General features: G+C 38.4%; 1 protein-coding gene across 5 annotated transcripts in view; it reads right to left on the bottom strand.

Annotated features, from left to right (window-relative positions):
- Nucleotides 1–25,070, bottom strand: part of CEMIP2 (cell migration inducing hyaluronidase 2) — a 97,260-nt gene that overhangs the window by 12,003 nt on the left and 60,187 nt on the right. For all 5 annotated transcript variants that reach the window (XM_036738151.1, XM_036738152.1, XM_036738150.1 and 2 more), the window contains 6 exons: nucleotides 22,234–22,411; nucleotides 17,981–18,196; nucleotides 12,617–12,825; nucleotides 10,921–11,103; nucleotides 8,243–8,462; nucleotides 3,518–3,616 (listed from right to left, as the gene is read on the bottom strand). In XM_036738151.1, coding sequence (XP_036594046.1) covers nucleotides 3,518–3,616; nucleotides 8,243–8,462; nucleotides 10,921–11,103; nucleotides 12,617–12,825; nucleotides 17,981–18,196; nucleotides 22,234–22,411 — 1,105 coding nt within the window. The remainder of the gene's footprint in view (nucleotides 1–3,517; nucleotides 3,617–8,242; nucleotides 8,463–10,920; nucleotides 11,104–12,616; nucleotides 12,826–17,980; nucleotides 18,197–22,233; nucleotides 22,412–25,070) is intronic.

The raw sequence follows: 25,070 nt of genomic DNA, 5'->3' as shown, positions 1-25,070 counted from the left end.
AATTCACACGAGTCATCCCAGGTTTCTCTGAAATTCTCCCTTTTCATCATGTCTTTCAGAGCAATAATATTCTATACCTTCATATACCATATGTGTTCAGATGGGCCCAAGTAGATGGATACCCCCTTAAGATCCAGCTCTTTACCACCACAAAAATCACTGCTATAAATATATATTTTTTACATAAGGGTTCTTTTTTTCTTTCTTTGATCTCTTTGAGATAAAGACATAGTCATTCTTTCTATAAAATACTAGATTCTCCGGGATTCAAAGTATGTATGATTTGTTTTCTACTGAGCTCCTAAAGGACTATTCTCTGAGAGCTTATAACAGAGTGCCTGCTGCAGGGATGTTTTTCATTTTATTTTTGCATCCCCAAGGCCTAGCGCTGTGATTAGTAGGAAGACTCATCTTCCTGAGTTCAAATCTGGCCTTAGACACCTAGTAGCTGTGTGATCCTGGGCAAATCGCTTGATCCTCAGTTTCCTCATCTGTAAAATGAGATGGTGAAGGAAATGGAAAACCACTCCAGTATCTTTGCCAAGAAAACCCCAAATGGGGTCACAAGGGGTTGGGCACGACTGAAAAGAATGAACAACAAAACACTTAACAGATACTTGTTGGGTTGGACTGCACTGGGGTCTCTCAGAACCTGGCTAGATTGCTCTTCATTGACTAGAGAAGAGGTTGATTCTGAGTAAAAGCTCAATACAACCACTACCACCACTCTCTACAGCTATTTCTACTGCTTTGTCTGCAGTACACAATTCTTAAGCAAGCTTTGTTTTAAAAAGGGTAAATCTCTATGCACAATTCAATCACTCCTTACCCGGGTGGGCAGCCTCCATCCCTTAGCTGAAGCAATTTAATTGTTATTTTATAAGTTCAGGAAAAAGTGGTACACTACAAATCTAGCTCTGCAGAACACCAGCCTCAAGCTACAAGTTTAACCCTCGAATGCTTATGAGGCCAGCCCAGCCTGATTCCACTAGAATGGAAAGCAAGTACTTAAAATTTTCCTGTTTGTTTTTGCCTAAAGCTAATATACAGAAGCAACATAACATAGTGGAAAGAACACTGGACTGGGAATCAAGATACCTGGGTTCAAGCCCTAACTCTACCACTAATTCTCTATGTGATCTTGAGCAAATCATTTCCCTTTTCCTGTTCCTGTTTCCTTTCTGTTAGAACAATAGATTGGACAAGATGTAGATTGCTAAGAATTGCTCCTAATTCTAGTACACCTTGGTGCCATGTAGCAAATCATCTGTCCCTTCTTCTAAATAAAGAAAAAAACAACATCTCCAAATCCTGGCCCTAATAGTGTTAATCTCTCTCCAAAAGTGCACATAGGTTAAGAAACTATTTCAATTAATTTAACCCAAATCAGTTATACTTCTGTTAGAATCTGTAAAAAGATGAACTGGACTACTAAGACCAATAATATGGTTACAGGAAAGATGAATGCTCTTACTTCAGCATCAGGTTTCTGTTCATTGTAAAATAGTCATTTTTTAAATGCCTCTTTCCAATTATTATTTATATAATAGACATAAGAACATTCAAATTAATAATGATAATAAGAATAGCTAGCATTTACAAAGCTGTCTACAAACATTTCATTTTTTCCTCACAACAACCCTGGGAGGTAGATGCTAGGTACCTTGCCCAGGATCACATAGCTAGTAAGTATCTGAGACGAGATTTGAACTTAAGCCTTCCTGATTCTAGGCCCAGAGCTTTATTCACTTTGCTACCAAGCTGGATGTTATAGCTAGGTTCAAGTTTTTCTCATTCAGGCAGCAGTTTTAGAACTCACTGTACAATTTCATGACAAAGAGGTGAACCACCAGTTACACACAGAAGTATTAATATTTTTATTGGGAAGAAATGCAAATGAAGCACCCAAATTTTAAAACCTGGACATTTAAATTGGTGATTTGAAAACCTGATGATATACTTTAAATATACTTTTTAAAAAGAGGTGATTGAAAAAGGGCCAACATCTATTTTTTTTAAATGAACTTGCTGAAAAAAAAGTCTAGAACACAGTATATGTATCGACAAATAAAATACGTAAGCAGCAAAGCATCATACAAATATAAGATATTGTTGCTATTAAGTACTACAGAGCAACTGGTACGTATACAAAAATGGGCATTGGCCACATCTCTAGGCAATGCACAGTTGATAGATAATATCATTGAACAACATAGAAACAAGTTCTTGATTGCCTTTAAGGAGAGAGATAACTCTGCTCTAGGCAATCATTTCTGGAGAGACTAGATTAAATTTGGCCTGAGGTTATGGTTAAGTCATCTGATATTAGCATGGCAGCTAATTTCATGAAAAAGTTTCATAATTTGACAATATCAATATTAACTCACTTTTGCGAAGCCCCCATAAAGATACCTGCAGAATCATTTGGAATGATCAGATAGAGCTTAGGGCTCACTAAAACCAATTCTGAGTGTATCACTGGAGCTCATAGCTCTGTGCTGTTGTTGATTTAGGCAACTGCCAGGTAAGGAAACTCCCTTTAGCAGTGCAGATCAGTATGCTCTCGGCAACCTATAATCTTAGAGAAATGTCTAGAGCTTTGAGATGGCTGACTGACTTGCCTAAAGCCATACAGCCAACAATATGTATCAAAAGTGGGACTTGACCCAGTTCTTCCTGGCTTTGAGAATAGCTCTCTAGCCTCTGGGGGGCCCTGGGAAAGACTCTCAAAAAACTGAAAGCTTCCAGTTTTGTCATCCGTAGTTTAATATATGGAAGGATCATCATGGTTCAGGAGAAAGTATACTAGTTTGGAGTCAGAGGACCTGGGTTAAATAATGCCTAATGTTATAGTAATGAAAAATACTCACTTTCATGATGAGTTTATTTCTCATACTTTCCAGTACACAAATGCAAAGGTTCAGGAATTACCTGCATGTGGGTTTTCCAAGGGAAAATATTCTTTTTATCTGAGATAGTTTTTCCCCCTGACACTCAGCTGATACCTTAATCACCTATGCTCATTCAGTCAATATGTGCTTCAAGAATGTAAACTCATCTTAATCTTAGTTCAAACTAAAAGTAATTAGGAAGATAAATCTGCTCTGGCTGCAAGAGAAAAATAAAACAAAACCAATATAAATGAAAGCCAACTAATTTGGTGGCTCTCTCTGTGACTATTTTTTTCCAGTGGCACAGATCACCAAGAATTGCTTGTATAAATAAAAAGCAATTCCCAGAAACAACTTATGTTGATGGGCCAAAGATCTGCTTCAGATCCTACTCCTGACACTCAGTAGCTATTCGACTTTAAGCAAACCACATAGCTTTTCCAAACCTCAGTTTCCTCGTCTGTAAAATGAGGATAATATTTAGAATACCTACTTTACAGGGCTATAATGATATTCCAATGAGATAATGTAGAAAAAATGTTCTGCAAGCTTAAAATGCTACATGAATGTCTTTGACGATTATTTTCAAATAAACAAGAGACGTTCACTAATAAGTGTTTACTCACGGAGATGAAAGATTTATTTCCACGTTGAATGTCTGCCTTACTAGGTGACTGGAACTGTATAGGCAGGTAGAACTTGTGCGGATCACTGGTAAACACCATCTAGGTAATGAAATAAGTCAACACACATCATCTGAATTTGGCTTAAAAATTACCTCCCCCAAATGTAGTAAACTTGCTTTGGCTAGAGCTCCTAGGTCAGAGATGTTTCACATTTTCAGGGGGTACTGAAAACCTTTCTCAGTTATTTTTCAAGGATCCTGAATCCCTACTTTGGTGAAGCATTGAACCAAAGCCACTAAGTGACAGGCTTTCGTCTTTTCACTCCCCAAGTCAAAAAATTTCAGTGATTCCTTGTTTTGTATCACCTCAAATGCAAATTGTTATGTATAGCTTTCAAAGCCCTCTAGAACAGACTCAGGAGACTGCATGTTGACACTGAAAAACACAAATTAACATTATGTAGTACTGTGTTTTTATTTATTTTCTTAAGGATTTCCCAATTACATTTTAATCTGGTCTGACCACACTCAGGACTGGCCAGATGTCTGACATCTCTGCTCTAGAATATGACCTTGGCCCCATTTCTCACATATAACCCTATAACATCAACCCTCCCCTCCAGTCATGTTCAGTTCCTCACTGTCTCTCAAATCTATCATGCTCCTTCCTGCCTCTGGCCCTATATTCACGGTGTTCCCATCACCTGGAATGCCATCTTGTCTTGCCTCTGTCCATCCAAGCCCTCCACACCTTCAAACCCATATCAAGTACCATATTCTCCAAAAAATAGGAACTAAAAAGACTGCAATTGATTACTCTACTTAGCCGTTTGATTTGCTTTCCGATTGTTTCATGTACATTAGATTTATCTCCCAAATGAACTGTAAGCCACCTTGACCAAAGGGACCATGTTTCTTACTCTGGAAAATCCCAATGCTAAACATATAAATAAGTGCTTGGTGATTGATTAGTAATCAAAGAGATACAAATTCAGTAGTTAGACTTGTCTATACCTTCTTTCTGGCTGCTAGGTGGGGCAGTGAATACAGTGCAGACCCTTAGTCTTCCTGACTTCAAATCTGGTCTCAGATATTTACTAGCTGTGTGACCCTGGGCAAGTCACTTTGCCCTGTTTGCCTCAGTTTCCTCATCTGTAAAAGGAGCTAGAGAAGGAAATGGCAAACCACTCCAGTATCTTTGCCAAGAAAACCCCAAATAGGGTCACAGAGAGTCAGACTTGACTGAAAAATGCCTGAACAACAAATGCTTTCCTTCAATGAACTCCACTGGCACCAGAATACTGGGGCTCTGGGGAATTATGTTAGGAAACAGGAGGGGACAAGAGAAATAATACTGACCCTAGAGTGAGAGGACATGAGTTTAAATCACAGGTCTGATGTTTCTAGTGTGGGTCCTCTGGCAAGTCACTTACCCTCTGGGACCTCAATTTCCTAAGTTGTAAAATGAGTGGGTTGAACTAAATGGCTATTGAGGTCCCTTTGAGCTCTCAATCTATGATGCTATGATACCAGACCTCATTCTAATCAATACTTCTATTCTAAAAGAACTCAACTACTAAATGCTTCATGTGGTATTGTATTGGCCACTATCAACCTGAGAACTTTCGCTTTGTCCAAGTAAAAAAAATCCTTCAATGTTCTTCAAGGGCCTTAGAAAGCTCCTAAGTCCCTTGGGTCAGAGGAATTTTATAGACAGAGCCAACTGAGGAATTAAAGTAGAGATGTATTACTTGAAGAAGTTATTGTCACTAAAACTGGAGCCAAGGCTAATCAAAGAAAAAGAATTAAACAAAACTTAAGACCAAAAAGTGACTGATGAATGGATGGAAAGTTTTGAAGTTAGGGTGGTGTTTTTCTAGAAGAGCACTTATTGTATGTTATGGGAAAGCCTAATGTAATCATTTCTGCCTGTTCTAGTTTACTCTTATAAATGTATCTGGGAACAGAAAAGAAACAACAACAAAAGAACGGATGTGGTAAGGGAAGAGTTTTTATTTTTCCCAGACTCTCCTAGTGTTGATAAGAAAGGAAAAGAAAGATTAAAGTATATTTTCCCACAGTAGTATGCAATTTTTTTTGTATCAGTTTCAGCTTTAAAAAAAAAAGTCTCACCTATCCCATATTTCTCTTTTTCAGCCTCAATTCTGCTTTGACCGATGAAAGTGATCTCAAAAAGCTAATCGCTAATCTTTCCCCTAAATGTATTTTGTTTTTGTGGTTTACCCAAAATCTTGCCACAGGATTTTAAAAAAACTTCTCTTATGAAAGCTTGTTACCCTTTTTTTAGGGAGATCAGCATCAAAGGGCAGGAAGCATGTGTGTATTATTGCACATTATGGTAGGGAGTTACTCTGCTATGCATGTATTTTCATCTGTGATGGATCTGTTTTCATTTTGAACCCTTTCTTGTGCATTTAATTTTTAGGTCAAATTTTGACTGTTATCTCTCTGTCCAGGAAGACCTGGGTTCAAGTCTGGCTTCTAATACATCCTGGTTGTGTGACCCTAGTCAAGTCACTTAACTTCTCAGTACTTTAGCCACAATCTAAGAATACAAGTTTCAGAAGTGGTGGTGATCTGCATTGGTGGAGGGAATTTCCTCATCCAGGAGTTCCCTAAACCAATGAAATTACAACTGGTCCCAAGTCCTTTTTTTCAGAGCAATGGTATTTTTAAAGAGCTCATACATAATGAGAAAAAAAGGAAACAAATATTTTGTACATCATTGATTATTAACAGAATCATTAAATATAAAGAAAAGAAGATGGTGGCACATGCCTTTAGGTTCTATTAAGAGGGAGGAGTTCTGACATGCAGAAGGGCTAACACCAATCAGGTCTCTACACTGAATCTGGCATCAATATGGTGAGCCTCCAGGAAGGGATGACTGCCAGGCCCTAAGGAAAGGTGAACTAGCCCAGGTTGGAAAAATAGAGCACATTAAAGCTTTCCCATTGATCAGTACAGAGATCAAGTCCATGAATGGCTAAAGTACTTCCAGCCTCGGTAAGACAGGGGAGACCCAGTTTCAGAAAAAATATACGCGCATATATATAATGAACTATTACTATGAACTACATTAAAGTATATCCTCTACATTGCAAAGTCATATGCCTTACAAACCCTGTTAATACAACATATATCAGGAGACACAAAATTTCTCATTTTTTGTTTAGTCCAAATTCTATAAATATTAAAAACTTCGCCACTGGGCTAAACAAAAGAGCTAGTATTTATATTGTACTTTAGGGTTTGCAAAGCTCTTTACAAATATTGTCACATTTTAGCCTCACAACAACTATAGGAGCTGTTATGATTACACTCATTTTACAGATGAGGAAACTGAGGTAGAGGTTCAATGACTTGCCCAGGGTCACCTAGCTAGCATGTGTCTGAAGCCAGATTTTGAACACAAGTCTTCCTAATTCCAGGTCCACCATTCTATCCATTATGCCACCTAACTAGATAAAAATTAAGGAATGCCACTATGAATTTTAACTTGCTAACTTATCCTTCAAAGGAGCCGTGATCTCATCTATTTGGAACCTATCAATAGGCTGAAAGGCTTTTCTCATGTTCTTTTTAATTTTTTTTTGTAACCCAATACAGTTTTTAATCTGTCCTCCCTCCCTTTCTTCTTTCCCTCTTTCCTTTCTCCCTGAGGAGGAGAAAGTGAGGCTGGTGACCTTGCACAGCCCTCCCTCACTCAAATCAAAGTCAACTGCAAGTCAGGTCATCATTTCCCTGATGTCATGGTCCTCCTCCAGAAGGAAGGACAAACACAACCCGTGAGAAGCCTCCGCCTCTGCCCCTGCCACTGCCCCCGCCCCCACCCCTGCCTCTGCCTCCTCTCTGTGCTCCATTTCTATGGCCTCAGGCAGCCTCCTTAACTTCCAGTTTCTGGCTAGATTTTTTTCTCAAAAACAAAGCCTTAAATCCAATTCACTCTGGAGCTCATAGATTGGAACAATAGGTCCCTGCCCTCCTAGCACAGAGTGAATGTCAATACCAAATAGTAACTGTTTCTCATTTGGCTAGAAACACTGAAGGTCTTCCCCTCCCAGTTTGATTTTTTTTTTTGGAGTTTTGATTAAAGGGGCCATCCCTTGATTAACTTCTTAAAGAGGATTATTCACTGAATGGGTGTTACCTCACTCAAAGTGAGAACCTGAAAAGACCTTAGCCTAAAAGGGCCAGGGTCTCCCAATGCATCCTGGGCCGTCTCCAGTCCGCCTAGTGAATATCAGGCCACTGGACCCAGATGGCTCAGGAGAAAGTGAGGCTGGTGACCTTGCACAGCCCTCTCTCATTCAAATCAAAGTCAACTGCAAATCATGTCATCATTTCCATGATGTCATAGTCCTCTTCAAGAACGAAGGACAAACACAACAACAACCACAACAACCTTTCTCCCTACCTCCCTCCCTTCCTTCTTTCCTTCCCTCTAATGATTGGCATGGGAGCATTTGATCTTCTCCATTTCCAGTTTAGAGGCTCAACATTTTGGTGCTAGATTTAGTGTAGATACCCAATTGGCATAGCCCATCAAAGCCCTGAACAACCTGGTTCAAGAAATCTACCACTCTCAGCATTGCCAGTAGCAAGGATTATAAATAAGTACCATCACGCCCAGCCCACTTCCTTCTCAACACAAAGAAAATGTATGGGTTTTCTCCCCTAGCCCATAATGTCACTCCTCTCCTACCTGATGTGTGCCGCAGCCTCTACAGGGTCCGGTTAACATTGCTGGCATCTTCTTGGTGACTGATGGTTTCTTGGAGTACTTTGGGTAAGCTTTAGCCATGCAGTTACTGATCTCTTTGGAGCTAGTTGTTGCTTGTATCTTGATCCGTTCACATCCCTCAGACGAGCAATAACCGTGACCTTCCCTGTTGTTTTTGGCTTTGAGGTACAGAAACAGCAGTCTACATAAAATGGAAATACATCCACTGAGCTAGGATTAACACCAGATAATGACATACTTGAATCATTCTTTAATTATATCCTTTTGGTCAAAATGGACACACCAAGATAAAAATTATTGCTATGGGGTAACTTTTCACTTAAAAGCAATTACAAACATGGTAGAGTTGCTTAGATTATATGTTTACAACCAAGGAAAGGGGCCAAATTAAGTGATCACCTAGGGTAGAAGTGTAAAACTTATAGGCCTGAAGGCTGCAGGCTGCCCCCAAAATTCCCTAGTTTTCACGGCCAGGCTAGAATCAGGTTAAAATGTAATTGGGAAATACTTAACAAAATAAGTAAAAATACAATCTGTGGTTTGTTTTCTAAGTCAACATGTAGCTGGCAGAGATCTGTTTCTATCTGAGTTTGACACTGCTGATTTGGAGAATGCTGAACATCCCTTACTCCCCATGAAATTATCTTGGATTCAATAGGTATCACATTTTATAGGTACTTATACAGGGTGGTTCAAACATCCTAGTGCAATTTTAAGTTACTAATGCTTAAAACTATTAAAACTTCAAACTGCACTAAGACTTTTAAGTTCATGGATCCGAGCTTAAGAACCCCTGTCTAAGACTATAAATTGTAGAAAAAATACCAGTCTGTTTTGATCAAAGAATTCCCCATACCAGTGAAATCCTAGGAGCAATGCTCCTTTTTCATAGTGGCAGCATTTTCTAAAAAGTTAGGAGTTCATACATCAAGAAAAAACCAGGGAACAAAATTTTTATACATCATTGAAATTTAAAAGGTCACACTACTGGAGTCCAAACCATCGCAAATCCTATTAAAACAGATGCACATTCTAAGCAAAAGTTTTAAGTTCACTATTACAGGAATCACCATGCCAGGAAGGTTCTTTGCTTTGTTTTGTTTTTTAAGCTTTCCTTCCACGTCCTTTGAGGAAATGTATTTCAGGCTGTGGCAACTTGGTTTTGATAAAAGTATTGTGCTAACCTAGCATCATTTTTGCAACAATCAAACTGTAAAATGCTATGGAATAAGGACTCTAGACACGTCGTGTTTTGGTGGGATTCTGCAAAACCTGACATGACTACAAAGGGGTGTAGGTAGGCTAAATATCTAGACATTGCTACCTTGAAGGGTCATGGGAAAAGCACTTTTCCATAGGAAACCCTAACAACATTAGTCAAACAATGGGAATCCTTACTGAGCTTACTGTAATAAGTTACCCATTAATATTTTACTCCTTTCCCAGAATATTAAAAAAAATAGCAACCACAAAAACCCACGTGGGCATTTTGTTTCACTGATTCTACCTAATACAACTTCATTAATCTCCTGGGTTTGCATATCTTCCTTAATCTGCCAATTTTGTACCACTCTCTTTTGATTTTTTTTGTCTTCTCAAAAAATTATAAACATGTCGAGCCTTTCTCAGCTCAGTCATGATCTTGGTTATGGCACCTGTCATAATGTCTGTAATCTCATTCTTCCCTTGCATTAATGAAAAATGCCTTGGCCAAATATGGGAAATGCAGAATATTAAATCAATTCTTCAACAGCCTGTTAAAAGATAAGAATTTTCTATAAGAATGAAGTATTTCAACTGAACTTGTTAGATGTTCTAGAGGCTTAGAAAAATCAAAAGGCAAAATTAGATATGACCAAAAGCACACACTAGATGCAAAAGCAGAAATGGCAGCTGGGACTAGGAAATTGTAACTTGAATGGATGCCATCACACTCTAAGCAGGACCCTAAGAACCCATGACCAGGATTAGATCAAAGAAATGAGCTCCACTACAGAAAAGAGAAGTAAGAAACAGCTTTGTTCTACTTATACTCAATTAAAGTTGAAACTCACAATCATAGAGACTTGTATGAGGCTCAGAGAAATGAAACGACTTGGTCATGTAGCTAGTAAATGCCAAAGGCAGGATTTGAATCCATTTTCCTGTCTCCAAGTCCAGCACTCTACATACTATATCCCATTTTGCCTGCTGAAATTCTTATTATATGGTGATAAGTGGTCAGTATGAAAGAGAACTATAGATACAGTGAGAAGCTGAGCAAGGAAGATCTCACTGAAATATGAACTCTATTGTTTTTTTAAAAACATGGCATGTAAAACAAATGTTACCTAAAAGAAATTTAATTCTTAAACTTGTCTTCCTGTTATGTCTCCAGCAGAGACGCTTTTCCTCGTCTCTCTCCAACTCTGTGCTAATAGATGAATAGTAAATATTTCCACTAGACTCTGCCTGCCAACAATTATAAGCCATTTTGGTTTTCTTCTAACCCTCTAATAGCAATGTGCAGAGAACTACTCAACTACAGTTGCCTTTCTAAACAGCCATCATACCCTATTCTTAGCCACTCTGCAGAGCCGGTAATTTCACTATTAAAGAAAAACAGTCATAATTCTCATCCCCAAGCTCCAGCGACTTACCCTGTGCCATAATCAAAATAGAACTTTCTGTCAGAAGGCTTCCTCTCCAGTTCTTCCATTGAAAGTACAGGCTCGTATTCTTCCATGTTGGTAGAAATGACATTCTGCCTGTTGTATCTGCTAAACGTAACTTGAAAAGTGGTGTTTGATGGATAGCAGAGGCCAACTCGAATCCAGTCATTCCTGCAAGTACACACCATAGCTTGGCTAGTTTAATTCACAAAACGGGCTGCTTGTGTCTTCTATCAGTCCTAGGCTTGCCAACTTTTTTAGCCATTTTTAGCCTTGAGTTTCCCTTGCTTTATTGACTTCTGATTTTTCCTACGATGGATTCCTGTTGCTACTAATGAAAACGCCTAAAATCTCAAGATCTGTCCTAGCATTCTTCTTTGTCTTTCACCCCAAATCCTTTTTAGCAATGACCTAACAGAATGAGTATCCCATTGTAACCTCTCTGTTGCAACAAGGCTTGCACCTTAATTCTCAATCATGGGCCAGATGTGCTGACGTGTACTTAGGCCAACATTACCATTGGCTCTTCTCTTTGTGGTCAAGAAGGGAAGAAAGACCAATGATAATGCCCACTCTAGACTCATGGGGTCGGTCCATTCCAGTGAATGGTGTATCCCTTTTCTAGCATTACTACAGGCTGGTACTGCTGAAATGCAGCTCTCTGGTTAAACCCTCACAGTACCATGGAGTTGGATGGCTACTCTTCCCGTGTGATGGTCATGGTAAGATTTTGCATGCTCCATGTCTGCACATAAACCTTCAAAAGACAAATTTGAGGTTTTTATCATGGAAACTTATACCTTTACCATATTCAAATACCTGAAAAATCTGTCACTTCATCAGTATGGGCCAAAGGTTCTTAACTGGGGTCCATAAACTTTTTTTAAAAAATATTTTGATATTTCTATTTCAATATAATTGGTTTTCTTTGCAATACAAATAAACTTTTTTTAAAAAATATTTTGATATTTCTATTTCAATATAATTGGTTTTCTTTGCAATACAATGCATTTTTTAATCTATTTGAAAACACCTTTCTGAGGGGTTCCTAGGTTTTACCAGATGGCCACAAGGGATCTAGGATACACACAGATAGAATTAAGAACCCCTGTTTTAGGGAAAACCCAGTGTGAGAACTCTGTCTACCAATTCACATTGCACCCATTCTCTGACTTAGTAAAAAAAACCCTAAGGAGTTGACTGAGGCAGAATCTGAACCCAGGTCTTCTTGACTCTAAGTCTATCCTGTGTCCAATATGCCTCTGTCCTGCCTCCATGATGTATCATATTCACTAAGCAGTTATAGAATTTTAGAATTGTAAGGAACCATAAAGATCATCTAATCCAATCATCTTACTTTATAGGTGAGGAAACTGAAATCCAGAGAGGTTAGATGAACTACACAAGATCATACTGCTAGGACTAGAACTAAGAATTTTTAACCTCCAGTTAAGTGCTCTTTCCCCTCTGTTCTCCCATACTTCCAACAAATGAAGTCTAAATAATATTAAAATTCTCAAAGCACATTTGTACCAGCTCTTAGAACAGCCTAGAAAATTAAAGTACAAGTCCAATCTACTTACTACATGCATCAAAATATATATAATAAGCATCACCCACTAATAAATAGCATAACAAAACAATTATTACTTTGTTTCACAGACTGAGACAACCATAAACGTACTTGTTGAAATTTATGAGGTAAAGAAAGGTAGCTCGTGGGGCTGGTCCATTCCAGTGAATGGTGTATCCCTTTTCTAGCATTACTACAGGCTGGTACTGCTGAAATGCAGCTCTCTGGTTAATCCCTCGCAGTACCATGGGGTTGGATGGGTACTCGTCCCGTGTGATGGTCATGGTAAGATTTTGCATGCTCCATGTCTGCACATAGACCTTCAAAAGACGAATTTGAAGAATTACAAGAAATTGGATATTAAAAAACAGCTGAGCAAGAATTTCCATTGAAAAGGTAGACATCTGTACTTGCAGTAGCCAACTACAACATACTAAGTTGTATTTACATTGCAGTTTCCTAAGCTAGAACTGTAAAAAGCAGACAGTGTGCTGTTAGCCAACATCTTCTGAGACTATTCCATACCAGCGGGCCAGTTTATTCATCATAACACAAAATCTTTCTGGCTTTTGTAACAGAGAAGGTAAAAAAACAACTGAAGAAGAAATGAGCAAACCTATGTAAAATGTACACCCTCTAGCCAACCTTTGAAAGAAGTCTCTCAAAAAACAATAGATGGACAATTTAACATCTTGGAACATTCACTCTTCATTTTCCATGATCTGAGGCAGCTCAAATAGTCATTTTTCAACCACAAAAAATAGAGCTAAACTAAGAGTCACTGGAAAAAAAAATTGGCCAAATAATAAACCCTATTATTAAACAGAGGCAAATTTCAAAGGTTTGGATTTGTTCCAGTGTCATTCAAAGCTTTTACAATGCCAAAACCAAAACTTTTTCACAAAATATTAACAAAAAAGGAGCATCAAGACAACCCTTTAACACAGATATAATAACCTGTCCCCAAATTTCTCACTAGCAATAATCACTCCTGGGAATATATTATATATATATATATATATAATTATTATTACATAATGTGTAAACATATAATATAAACATATGTAATCACCTAATCCACAATTCTCCCTATCTTGACATTTTTCTCATTAGTCACCAGGCCATTTTATGGATGCTCAGGGTACCAGCACTGAAATACTCACTGCTAAACATTTATTCCACTTTGTCCTTCCCAATCTTCCATTCATTTTGTGAATTCATTTCCCAATCTTTCCATTTGTTTTTTTTAAAAATTGTTCTTTATATATGCATTCTTATACACATTTTTTTACTATGAAACTCCCCAGATTATTAGTGGCCAGAATTTAAAGCAGTATAGCCTTTCCTATCACTAACCCCATAACCACATTTTCTTGCCATCTTTGCTTCTCTTTACTTCAATTTTAAATCCTGCCTCATGTTCTCATCTTCTTTCCTCAATAACCTTCATTCTTAAGTCTGCAAGTACCACAGAAACTCCAAGAAGAAAATAAAAGAACTACTAATAAATTTATTTTTTTATCTTGGGATCTGGCAGCCTACAACTTCTAGACAAGTCTAAAACCTACTTGGTTCTTTTCAAATAACCATAAAGGCTAGTGGATCAAGTGGCAGGGTCTGAATGGGGAGAACAAAGGCTATGGAAGGAATTGGCAAGAAAGAACATTTCATAAGAAGAATCTCTAGGTACTATTAAAAGGGGCTTTAAATGGAAAAAAGCTCATATACTCAGAGTAAGTCAACACTCATTATCTATTCAGGTAAATACCAAAAAGTCACTAGCACAATTCAACCCTAGGCCCAGAGTTGTCCAAGTCTATGTTAGAAGAGTTGAGTCTTAGGTTTACTACTATCTACAATGCTGCAGAGTTTTAAGAAGGATTTTACTCTTCATCCATAAGTTAAAAAGAAAATCACATATCAACCCGCTAGAGTGGCCCCGTTCAACTTCTAACGTATTTTGGAAACTCAGTGGGTCTAAACATGATTACCATGTCAGTAACAGGAATAGTAAAGCAGACTTATACAAAGGTAAAACTCTAATGACCTCAGATGTATTATGGTCTGTTTGCAACAGAAGTTCTATTTGTGGCTCAACTATGTGCTAGGACTTAAAGAATATATAACTTTCAACCATACACACTTAGCTTCCTCAAAAAACAAAGATGTCCAGATGGGCCTGGTAAAAACAAAACAAAACAAAGAAAACATTCCACTATAGATTTCAAATGCCAAGTTCTCCAAAAAGAGTTGGATTTTTTTTTAACTCTTGAAACTAGATTACCTCCAGTTGATGGATCAACTTGGTGGCTCTCATCCCTTCTATTTTAAAACGGGAATGGAGAAGAGAAAATATTCTTAAGTCATTACATTCTTTTCCACTTTATTACACTGTGGCTAAGTCTACCCTTTCTCTCCGCTCCTCAAGTCAGAGTCAGTGGTTAAGTTTTAAATTTCATCTAAGTGAATAAGAAATACCACAATCAAGAAAACAAGAACCCGTCAAAATCAAACCGGAATGTCTCTGGGTCTTTGCTCCCTTAAAGGGCTTTACTTTGCCTACGTACAGGGTTCCAAGTACAGAAATACTAAATAACAACCACCGGCATTTAGAAATGCTTTACGTTTTACTAAATATTCGACACTTGAATATCATCAGAATAATAGAGCTTAGTATCATAGTAATAATGATAGTTGAGGTTTATAGAGCTCTTACTATGTGCCAGGCAGTGTGCTAAGTGCTTTTATAAGTTTACCTCATTTTATCTTCACAACAAGCCTGGGAGGTACGTGCTATTATCATCTCCATTTTACAGATGAAGAAACTGAGGCAGAGGTTAAGGGACTGGGCCAAGGTCATGGAGCTAATAAGCATTCGAAAATGGCAAGATTTTAATTCAGATAAAATGATATTATGATTGTAAAGCATTTAGCACAATGCTTTGCACACAATAAGAACTATATATATGTTAGTTATTTGTAATTATGATGATGATGATGTCTTATGGTAATATACAAATGCAAGTCTGAACAATGAGAAAACAATGTTTCCAGAAAGAATTTTTCTTCCAAGACGATACACATACACATATAATGGAACTAAGGAGATCTCTAGAAGTGGGCAATCCATGTCACAGAAGTAGAATCACATTGGGCAAAGGAACCCTGATTGTCTACCTTTCCAGAGCTTAGATACATCCCATGACAGTTATGTTGCCTGAATTTAAATTGTTCTCTGAACTTCGGTATACTAAAATCTTGCTATCACACCCCCGCACAGCTTAGTCTACAAGCTGTCCTCCATGGCTTCTAAGTTCCACTAGGACCTTCATCTCAAATAATGACAGTGGAGTCAGAGGACCTGGTTTTTGAATCCCAGCTCTGCCATTTACATCCTGTGTGACACTGGCCAAGTCAATTCTCAGTGCCCTTTATGAGAAGGATCCTAGGTCAGCCAACCATCATTTCTCTTTGGGGCTCCAGCATCATGCCTCAGTTGCTATCTCACCTTGGAACTTACCTCAGTGCCTGAAACCAGCTTATCCTGGAACATACATCTGTCCCTGAAGCATTCCCCGGAAACAGGCTCGCCTACTTCTCTCATTAATGAGTTCCTCTTGGGACCTCCATTTTGAGAAAGGATCCAAATTGGCCAATTTTTATTCCCCTCCTGGCTCTCCTTCTAACTTTTTTGACTTTAACGCCATGCCCTGAAAGGGCACCTTCCCCTTCCCGGCCCCCATTCCCACTTGAGTTTTTGGTTCCCTTTTGTGTTTTGTTTTCCTCCATTGTACAAACCTTGAAGGCAGATACTGCTTATGTTTTTATTTATGATTCCAGTGCTTAGCAGGGTGACTAGCACATAGTAAGTGATGAAGAAATGCTTCTTGAATTGTCTTGCCTATGTCTTGGTTTCTTCATCCATAAAATAATGGGATTGGCCTAAATGATCTCTTAGATCTTTCCCAGCTCTAAATCCTATGATCTGAGGAATATTTTTCTAACTAGATAACCATTCATTTTAACATCCTTTTGCCTTCCATCCAGCTCATTAACACATCCTACCATTTCATTCTGTAAAATATGGTTCTTAACCTTCTTTCCATTTGAAAACCCAAATCATCTGGTGCCTAAACTACTGAATTTGCTTTATTTACCTCCACAGTCTTTAATCAGTCCATGATTACACAACTAAAATCATCTCTCTGCTATTTGATATCCTGTTCCATATCATTCTCCCCAATCATTGCTTTACTAAATCTAATTTATAGAAACAATGGGTTTATACGTTGTTGTGATTTTTGAACAGATTTCACTTGTTTCATCTTTCCTCAGATTCTGCCTCTCTGAACCAATTGGTCATCTTCTTTGACTCATTTGTCTCACATCTCTTCTCTGCTGTGGAAAGACTGCTAGACTTGGAGCCAGGAGATGTGGGTTTGAGTTCTGCCTCATGGTGCTGTCATGAGAAAAGTGCTTTGCAAACTTTAAAGTATTATGTGTGATTTACTACAATTATTATTTCTAACTCTATGCTTTCTTTCCTTCCACGCACTAAACCTTATAATTTCAAAATACCTAAGTCACTTACTCAGAATCTCAAAGGCTTCCTCTTCCAAGAAGGCGTTCCTGATTAAGTAGAGCTATCCACATTAGCACTAAACAATAATGATATTCCATTATTTCTCATCTTTTATTTTGCACATGGTACAATAGAAATCAACTCACTGGCCTGAAGATCAGGAGGTGGGGATTCTAGACTCAGTTTTTCCCCTCATTCGCTACGTTACCTTGGTCAAGTCACCGCCCCCTCTAGGTCTCAGTTTACTAAATCTAAAATGAAGGGATTGAAACTTAAAGTCTCTTTTCATCTTAAAGTTTCCTTTCAACCAAACAGATCAAATGATCCAAAAACTTATATATACTTTACTAGAATTTCTACTGCTGAAGAAGGAAATGGCAAACCATTCCAGTATCTTTGCCAAGAAAACCACAAAAGGGGTCACAGATAGTTAGACACGACTGAAATGACTGAACAAGAACAAATAACAGTTTCTCCTATTTGTGCAAATGTAGTTTAAATATAAATATCACAAACAGATACTATAATTTTACCTTGAAATAAAAATGTGAATCCTACTATCACTTTTTTTCTGCTTTGCAGATTAAAAAAACCCAGTACATCAATTGATGCAGCTTCTTCCTTTGAGCTATTCTTAAATTCCAGTCCTTCTATTAACTGTTTATAACTTTCATTAAAATAAAACAAAGTTTAAAAGGCAGAAAGAATGTGTCTTATTTCAATGGATTTGAGGATACAAAAGAAGGAAGAGCAGTGTCGCATATATTGTCAAGGAGTTGTTTTTTAACACTAAAATCTTTAAAACACAGTCATTTCATGGAAGCAAGAAATATAAAAAGCAAGCGAGGGACTATTAGTGAGCTTTTGACCTCTTCTGAACATGCTGAACCCACCTGGGCATAGGTCCCACTGCAGATAATTCCATTCCATTTGATCATATTAACACAGTCGGGATGTCTGATCAAGTAGTTATCCATTCTACCCACATATGTGTCCTTGTATCTTGTTACAGAGCCATCAACATCATGGAATATGGAATTCTTATCACCATCCAGGTCACAATCTTCAAACCAGGGACCAGGTTTACCAAAAAAGACATTCAAAGAAACCTGATTGAAGAAAAATAAAGAAAATGAAAACAACAAAGATTTGCAACAATCAGGTCCTCCAGCTGCATACTGGGTACAATTGCTTTAATGCCTGAACTAGTTAGCATGAGCCTTTGCAAAGTTCAAAACAGAGATACCTTAAGCTGCGGTACGTGGGGTATCAGGGAGGACTAGCACCTCTGGTGCAAGGGCTTGCTGAACCCTTTTCAGGGCTGCTCATCCACCTTTGGTGACTACCTGGCACTCGACTCTCACCTGTGGCTGCTCCAAGAAGATGTCGTGTGCTTAGCAGTCACACCCCAGTAAAGCATCTTGGCAAATGAGCTAAACCAGGTTGAGGGTAATCAACAGGCCTCAAACCCATGAATGAGTTAGGGGGATATCCATCCCAAGAATGTGAAGATTTCCCCGCAGTGGAATGGGTGAATGAGAACAATTTGTTCAACAGACATGAAAGCAGTTGAAGGAAGTACTGTAGAATGCTTAGAGCTTGGTCAGACATCAAAGACACCAATGTCATCCACTGCACCAGGGCCATCACCAGTCATTTTGGCTTTTGTCCTGCCACTGGACGCAGGAAGGGACAGTGAGACCGACAACTTTGTGCAACCCTGCCTCTCTTAAACTCAATTCATGTTCAAGCCAAGATATCCCACTGTGATATTGTTGGTCCTCTTCAAAAATGAAAGACAAACAAGAACCTTAAAAGCTGGAATGCCCAATTAGAGGAATTTTAGAGTTTGTAAATGACCTCACTGTCTCTTAACCCCAAGCTACCACTAAGTCAAGGGGTCGAATGTCAATCTCCAATTCATCCAATTGATATCTAGACTAGAAAGAGCAGTAGATAAAGCTGATATATTTAGAAAAGGAAAAACACTGAACTTGGAAGACAGGAGAACTGGATTCAAATTCCAGCTCTGACACTTCTACCTAAATGACATTAACAATTTTCTTCAGCACTAAACATCTCAGCCATTTTATTCAAGGAGAAAAAGGGGAGAAATTGAATTTAAAAGTGTTCTAAATTCTGCTTCCAGTTTTCATTCAATTTCTCAAACTGCCTTTAAAGCAACTGGAAATAGTAGTTGGCACTTTCTATCACATCATCTTTCCCAATTCATAGCTAAGATTAAGCTCCAAGTAAGGTTAGTTTTTACCGTACTCATTTTAAAAAGCTTTATTGATGCCTAATTTTACATCACATTAATATCCAAATATATCTCTAATTGTCCACCCCTACCATGAGCCTTCACTTGTGCCAAAAATCTTTTGGCTAAAAAAATTCAGCCAAACCAAAACATCAATATGAACTGACAACATACGCAACATTTGACACCCGAAGGCCCCCTCTTCTCTCAAGAAAGGAGGGATACATTTATAGCGTTGACTCGGCACAGAACACACATTTCACAGTAGACTTGCAGCTGATGTTATGAAGCTTCTGGTCAGACTTAGGGGAACTATGCCATCAACATTTCCTCATTTCCTATAAATTAATAATGTCATCCAAGCCACACAGACACACCTAGAAAAGATATTTATACTTTACATGTAATTTATTTTTTAAAATAGCTGTATCTTTAGCTCATATTGACTCGGGGCTCACATTGGACTGTTTGCGAATAGCTAGAAGATTCCAGTTCTGAGTCGTGGGGTGCCTAACCTTGTGCCTCCAAGTGCTAAGCTTGAGGAAAATCAGGTATATTTTAGGCCTCCCTCTAATCTGAGGCCATGGGGGGCTCCTGACAGTCTCTGCTACAAACAGTCTCCTGGTGTCACTATCAGATAAAATACAAGGCTGGATGGACTGGTAAAGCCATTCTTACGATACTTTACTCCTACGGGGATTGTGTCTCTTTTAAAACTGCATAACATGGTGTTAGTTTTATGCTGGGTCATAACAATTGTTCCACCTGTCCCCGTTTTTTCCACCTACACAGCCACCACCCCAGCTCAGGCACTCATCATCTGGTGCCTCGGCTATTGCCATAGGATTGTAATTTGTCTTTCTGCCTCATTGCTTTGTAGCCTGATACACTCTCTACACAGCTGCCAGTTATTTTCTTAAAGTATAGGTCTGATGGTGTGACCACCCTACTCAATATATCCGGTGGCTCCCCATTGCCTCTAGGCAATTGTTATGGCTATTTAAGGAGGTTTCATCCTGCTGAAATAGTCATGCCTTATTAGCAAAAATATGTATATATGTCTTGGGGGTGGGGAGGGGAAAGAAAACCTGAAACTCAAAATTATGTAGAACCGAGTGTTGTAAACTAAAAATAAAAAATCTCAAAAAAAATGTGTATATGTGTACGTGTGTATGTATGTATGTATATATGTATGTATACACACACACTCATATCTTCCTCCAACATTACCTTGCATTGATTTTGTAGGTAGGTACATACATATATACATGTATATACATACATATATATATACACACATATACATACATGCACACACACACACACACACACACATACATATACTTGGCAAAGTAGACAAAGTGCCAGGCCTGAAGTCAGGAAGACTCATCTTCCTGAGTTCAAATCTGGCTGTAGATGTTTACTAGCTGTGTGACCCTGGGCAAGTCACTTCACCCTGTTTGCCTCAGTTCCTCATCTGTAAAATGAGCTGGAGAAGGAAAAGGCAAACCACTCTAGTATCCTTCCCAAGCAAACCTCAAATGGGGTCATGAAGAGTCAGACAGAACTGAAACAACTGAACATATATGTACATGCCTGCCCGTACTAGATTACAAATTCCTGGGCAGGGACTATCTCACTTTCATCTAAGGATGAGGGAGACTACTAGGTATCCCTAGTACTTAGCATAACATCTAGAGAGAAGGCATTTAATCAATGCTTGATTTATTGAATGATTGCCAATAGCATATTACCTAGTTGCCACCAGAGACTAAAAACTTCAAGCTTAATGTACTGGTGTATGTAGGCCAGTGGCTAATGTGGACACCATGGGGTCACACGGAGGTCTTTTGTTTATATTGGATGGTAAGGGATAATCCAAGTCCATAATCATAGCCTAACAATTAGTCTAGCCCTTAACTATTCCACTGGGGATAAATGACAAAAATAAAAGTTGGATTGGCTAGCACCTGTTAGTCCACATTCTGGGATATGACTCAGTCGTTCCCTTCTGCAGACTCAGCAGATCTTGACTTTCATTGACCAACCACAGATTTTATTTTAAAGCAAAAATAGCTTGGGTTTCAACAAGCCACTATGATTACCACCGCCACCCAGAAGGTAAGTAAAGGATGCTGAGTCCGCTCTCCTCAACTGCTACTGCCAGTAGGGGAGGAGCTACGACACTGTCTTAGCCTTTGCTATTCTCCACTTATACCATGAGAACTGGAACTCTAAGTGTGTGTCTGGTTACACAGACAGGGGTGGTAGATTTTGAATGGAGGTATAAATGAAAATGGTGGACAACTGAATTTTTCGAACAGGTGGTACTGAACCAGAACTCTGTATCGTTTAAATAGGATCTCTCTCGTGATCTTTGAGTCATTTTTTGGTCATGTATAACTATTTGTGATCCCATTTGGGGCTTTCTTGGCAAAGATACAGAAATGATGTGCCATTTCCTTCTCTAGGTCATTTTACAGATGAAGAAACTGAGGCAAAAAGGGTTAAGTCACTTGCCCTGGATCACACAGCTACTAAGTGTCTAAGGCCGAATTTGAACTCAGGGAAATGAGTCTTCCTGACTTCAGGCCTGGCACTTAATCTGCTGCACCACCCAGCTGCCTCTACATCATGTCAAAATACCCAAACCACCATGTTTTAAGGTACTTTTCTCTCCTAGAATGTCAGCTGAATGTCAAGAAGTGGCCAAAGATAATTTCTTCTATTATCTTCTGGATCGCATATGGTCAAAAGTCCATAAAATCCAGTTTATTCTACATCTTTCTTTACAATCCCACCAACCACAAACTCAATTTGGTTTCCTCCCCTCCCTTTTTTTCTTCCTTCATTGTCACTAAAGATGGACTAGGAGGATATACTTACATGAGCACCAAACTTCACCAGAGAGATGTTATTCTTGGGTGTTAGTTGCCAGACATTCTTCATTAGGAACCCAATGGCACTGCTGTATCTGTCTGCTGTTGGCATATAGTTCTTGAATGTGCTTTTGCTAAGATGAATAGGTCCATCATAAATCTGGAAACCTCTAATTGGAAATGTCCTGTTGAAATACAAATTAAATCACAGGTGAAAATGGGCACACTTATTAAACATTATGTAATTTCTTCCAATGTGTTTAATTTGGAAGAGTTGGAGGAAAGACTATTTCAAGAAAATAATGAAGTAAAAAGCCAAATTCAGCAAAAAAAAAAAAATCAACATTTTCTCTTTGAATAAGCACTATTACTAGCTACATTTTGCTAAGTATTAACTATATTTTATGCCATTAGACTGTAAGCTCCTTGAGGGAAGGGACTACCTTCTGTTTCCTTTTGTACTTCCTTAGCACAGCGTCTGGCACACAGAAGGTGCCTAATAAATGTTTACTGATTGATTGGGTGGCTAATAAATATATACATAAAAATACTCAGAATGGGAAAAAATTAATCAATAAATATTTAGTAAATACCTACTATGTGCATAGCACTGACATAGAAAGATAAAAGTGAGAATCCCTCTCCTTGAAGGGCTTATATTCTTAAATCTATAGAAGCAGAAAGGACCTCTCTTTGAGCTGCTAACAAGGCAATGAAAAGGTCAGAAGTGAAGGAGCTGTTATATTAAAAAGAACTAGAACGAGAATCAGGAGACCTGGGATCTAGAATTGGCCCTCCTCTAGGGTGACCATAAACAAGTCTCTTCTTCTCTCTGTGCCCCAGTCCCCTAATGTGTAAAGTTAAGTAGTTAAAAGGCAACAGCCTCTAAGGTCCCTTCCACCTCTGAAATTCGATGATTCTATAATTCAAGTGTCAGCAGGGATATAAATGTTCAAGTTTAGAAGGGTAGATAAATCTAGGGAAATACCTATACCGAGAAACATAGTCTTTCTGTATTCTAAGCCTGTTGTCATTTGAAGGTTCCATAAAATATCAAGCAGCAACACTCCTATTTTAGCCACAAAAAAAAGTTAGGAATACAATTTACACTCCTTGAAAGCAAAAACTGTTTCATTTGTCTTTGTATTTCTAGGGCCTAGAACAGTGTCTTGTATATTAATATGCACTTAACAAATGCCTAATTGAATTAGAGACACTCAAATTATTTTATTATTCTTCATTCTTTTCCCTAGAATTTCTATAGCAACTGATTTCTTGCCGGCAGAAAATAACCTATTATATTTAAGACTGCATCAAAAAAGCCCTTCTCCTCATGGTACTCAAGCTGTGACCAACACATTGTCTGAGCAGTACCTGGCACACATGAGTGCCTAACATATTTCAGGATGATAATTCTTGAGGGAGAGGAGTCCAGAGTAACCAATAATTCATTGGAGTTGGCCATCAAGTTGGCTTGACCATCCAGGGAGACTAAGGTAAATAAATCAAATCAAGCCAATAAACACTTATTAAGTCCCAACCATGTGTTAGCTCTGTGTTATGTGCCAGGGATACCACCCCCCCAAAAAAGGTCAAAAAATGGTTGCTGTTTTCAAGGAGCTCACGGTCTAAAGGGGAGACAACATGCAAACAACTATATACAAACAAGATAAAGAAAAGAGAAATCAGAGAAAATCTCTGAGCGAAGACACTAAGACTAAGGAGGACAAGGAAACGCTTCTTTAAGAAATTAGTGAGACTCCAAGAAAGCTAGGGCAGCCCAGAAGCAGAAACGAGGAAGGTGAGAGTTTTAGGCTTGAGGGACAACCAGGAAAAATGCCCAAGGCTAAGAAACAGAACATCTTGAGCAAGGTAAATCAGGGAAGCCACTGTCCTAGGATTGTGGAATTCTTGGAGGAAAGTAAGGGATAAAATGACTGGAAAGGTCACAAAATGTCTTTCTTCACACCATATCCTTTCTGAGTCAGTCTATAGAGACAACATACCTTAGTGAACATTAAAACAGGGAATTTTACCATTGGTTCTACTATGAAGTCTCTGGGAAGGTTAGTTAACTTATTCACTCTGATTTTCCCCTGTGTGAAATGATAACTCTAGCCTGCCTACATGACTGAGGAGTGGATTAATTATTGAAGAAATGCCCTAAGTGCTAAACTGTACCAAGATGATTCTGTGATTATCAAGGGGGGGGGGGGCTGAGGAGGGGAAGAGCCAAAATATAATCTATCATCAAAACTGGGTCTCATCAGACTTAGCTGTTATGCTACTTTAGTGGTTTTCAAGCCCAGCTTCTGATATAATTTGTTCTCTTCTTCAAGAAGCTGCCTTTTCTAAAATTAAATTCTGCCCTGGCCGTTTCTGAAACCTTGCAAGAGTACAACATAAGAAAAACTGACCTAACACCAGCTCCTAAATATTCTACAGCTCCAAACTCCCTCCCCCTCTCTCTCTCTCCTTACCTTCCCTTCTTCCCTTCTTCCCTCCCTCCCTCTCCCTCTCCCTCTCTCTCTCTCTCTCTCTAACAAAAAAACATCTAAGTTAGCAGGGGTCTCACAAGGATAGAGAAATTTTAAACTTTTTTTTTTACTTTCAGACATTTTGTGAAATCTATGAAGTCCTCAATAGTTGCCAACTTTAGTACTCTAGTTATTTATTCACCCTTAACAAGTAAGTAAAGAGAAGGAAGATGGAAGAAAAAAAATCCACAATAGAAAATAAACAATTTCAGGATTCACATAGAAATTTATTTTAAAAAAACTCAGTTCTATATGACTTTTGGTCTATATGAACTGATTCAGAAACCCAAAAAAGACAAAGAGATTT

Source organism: Trichosurus vulpecula, chromosome 9 (assembly GCF_011100635.1).
Source record: "Trichosurus vulpecula isolate mTriVul1 chromosome 9, mTriVul1.pri, whole genome shotgun sequence".
In the NCBI taxonomy this organism is placed as follows: Eukaryota; Metazoa; Chordata; class Mammalia; order Diprotodontia; family Phalangeridae; genus Trichosurus; species Trichosurus vulpecula.
The sequence above is the reverse complement of the archived record's forward strand: the minus strand, read 5'-3'. Positions and strand labels throughout refer to the sequence as shown.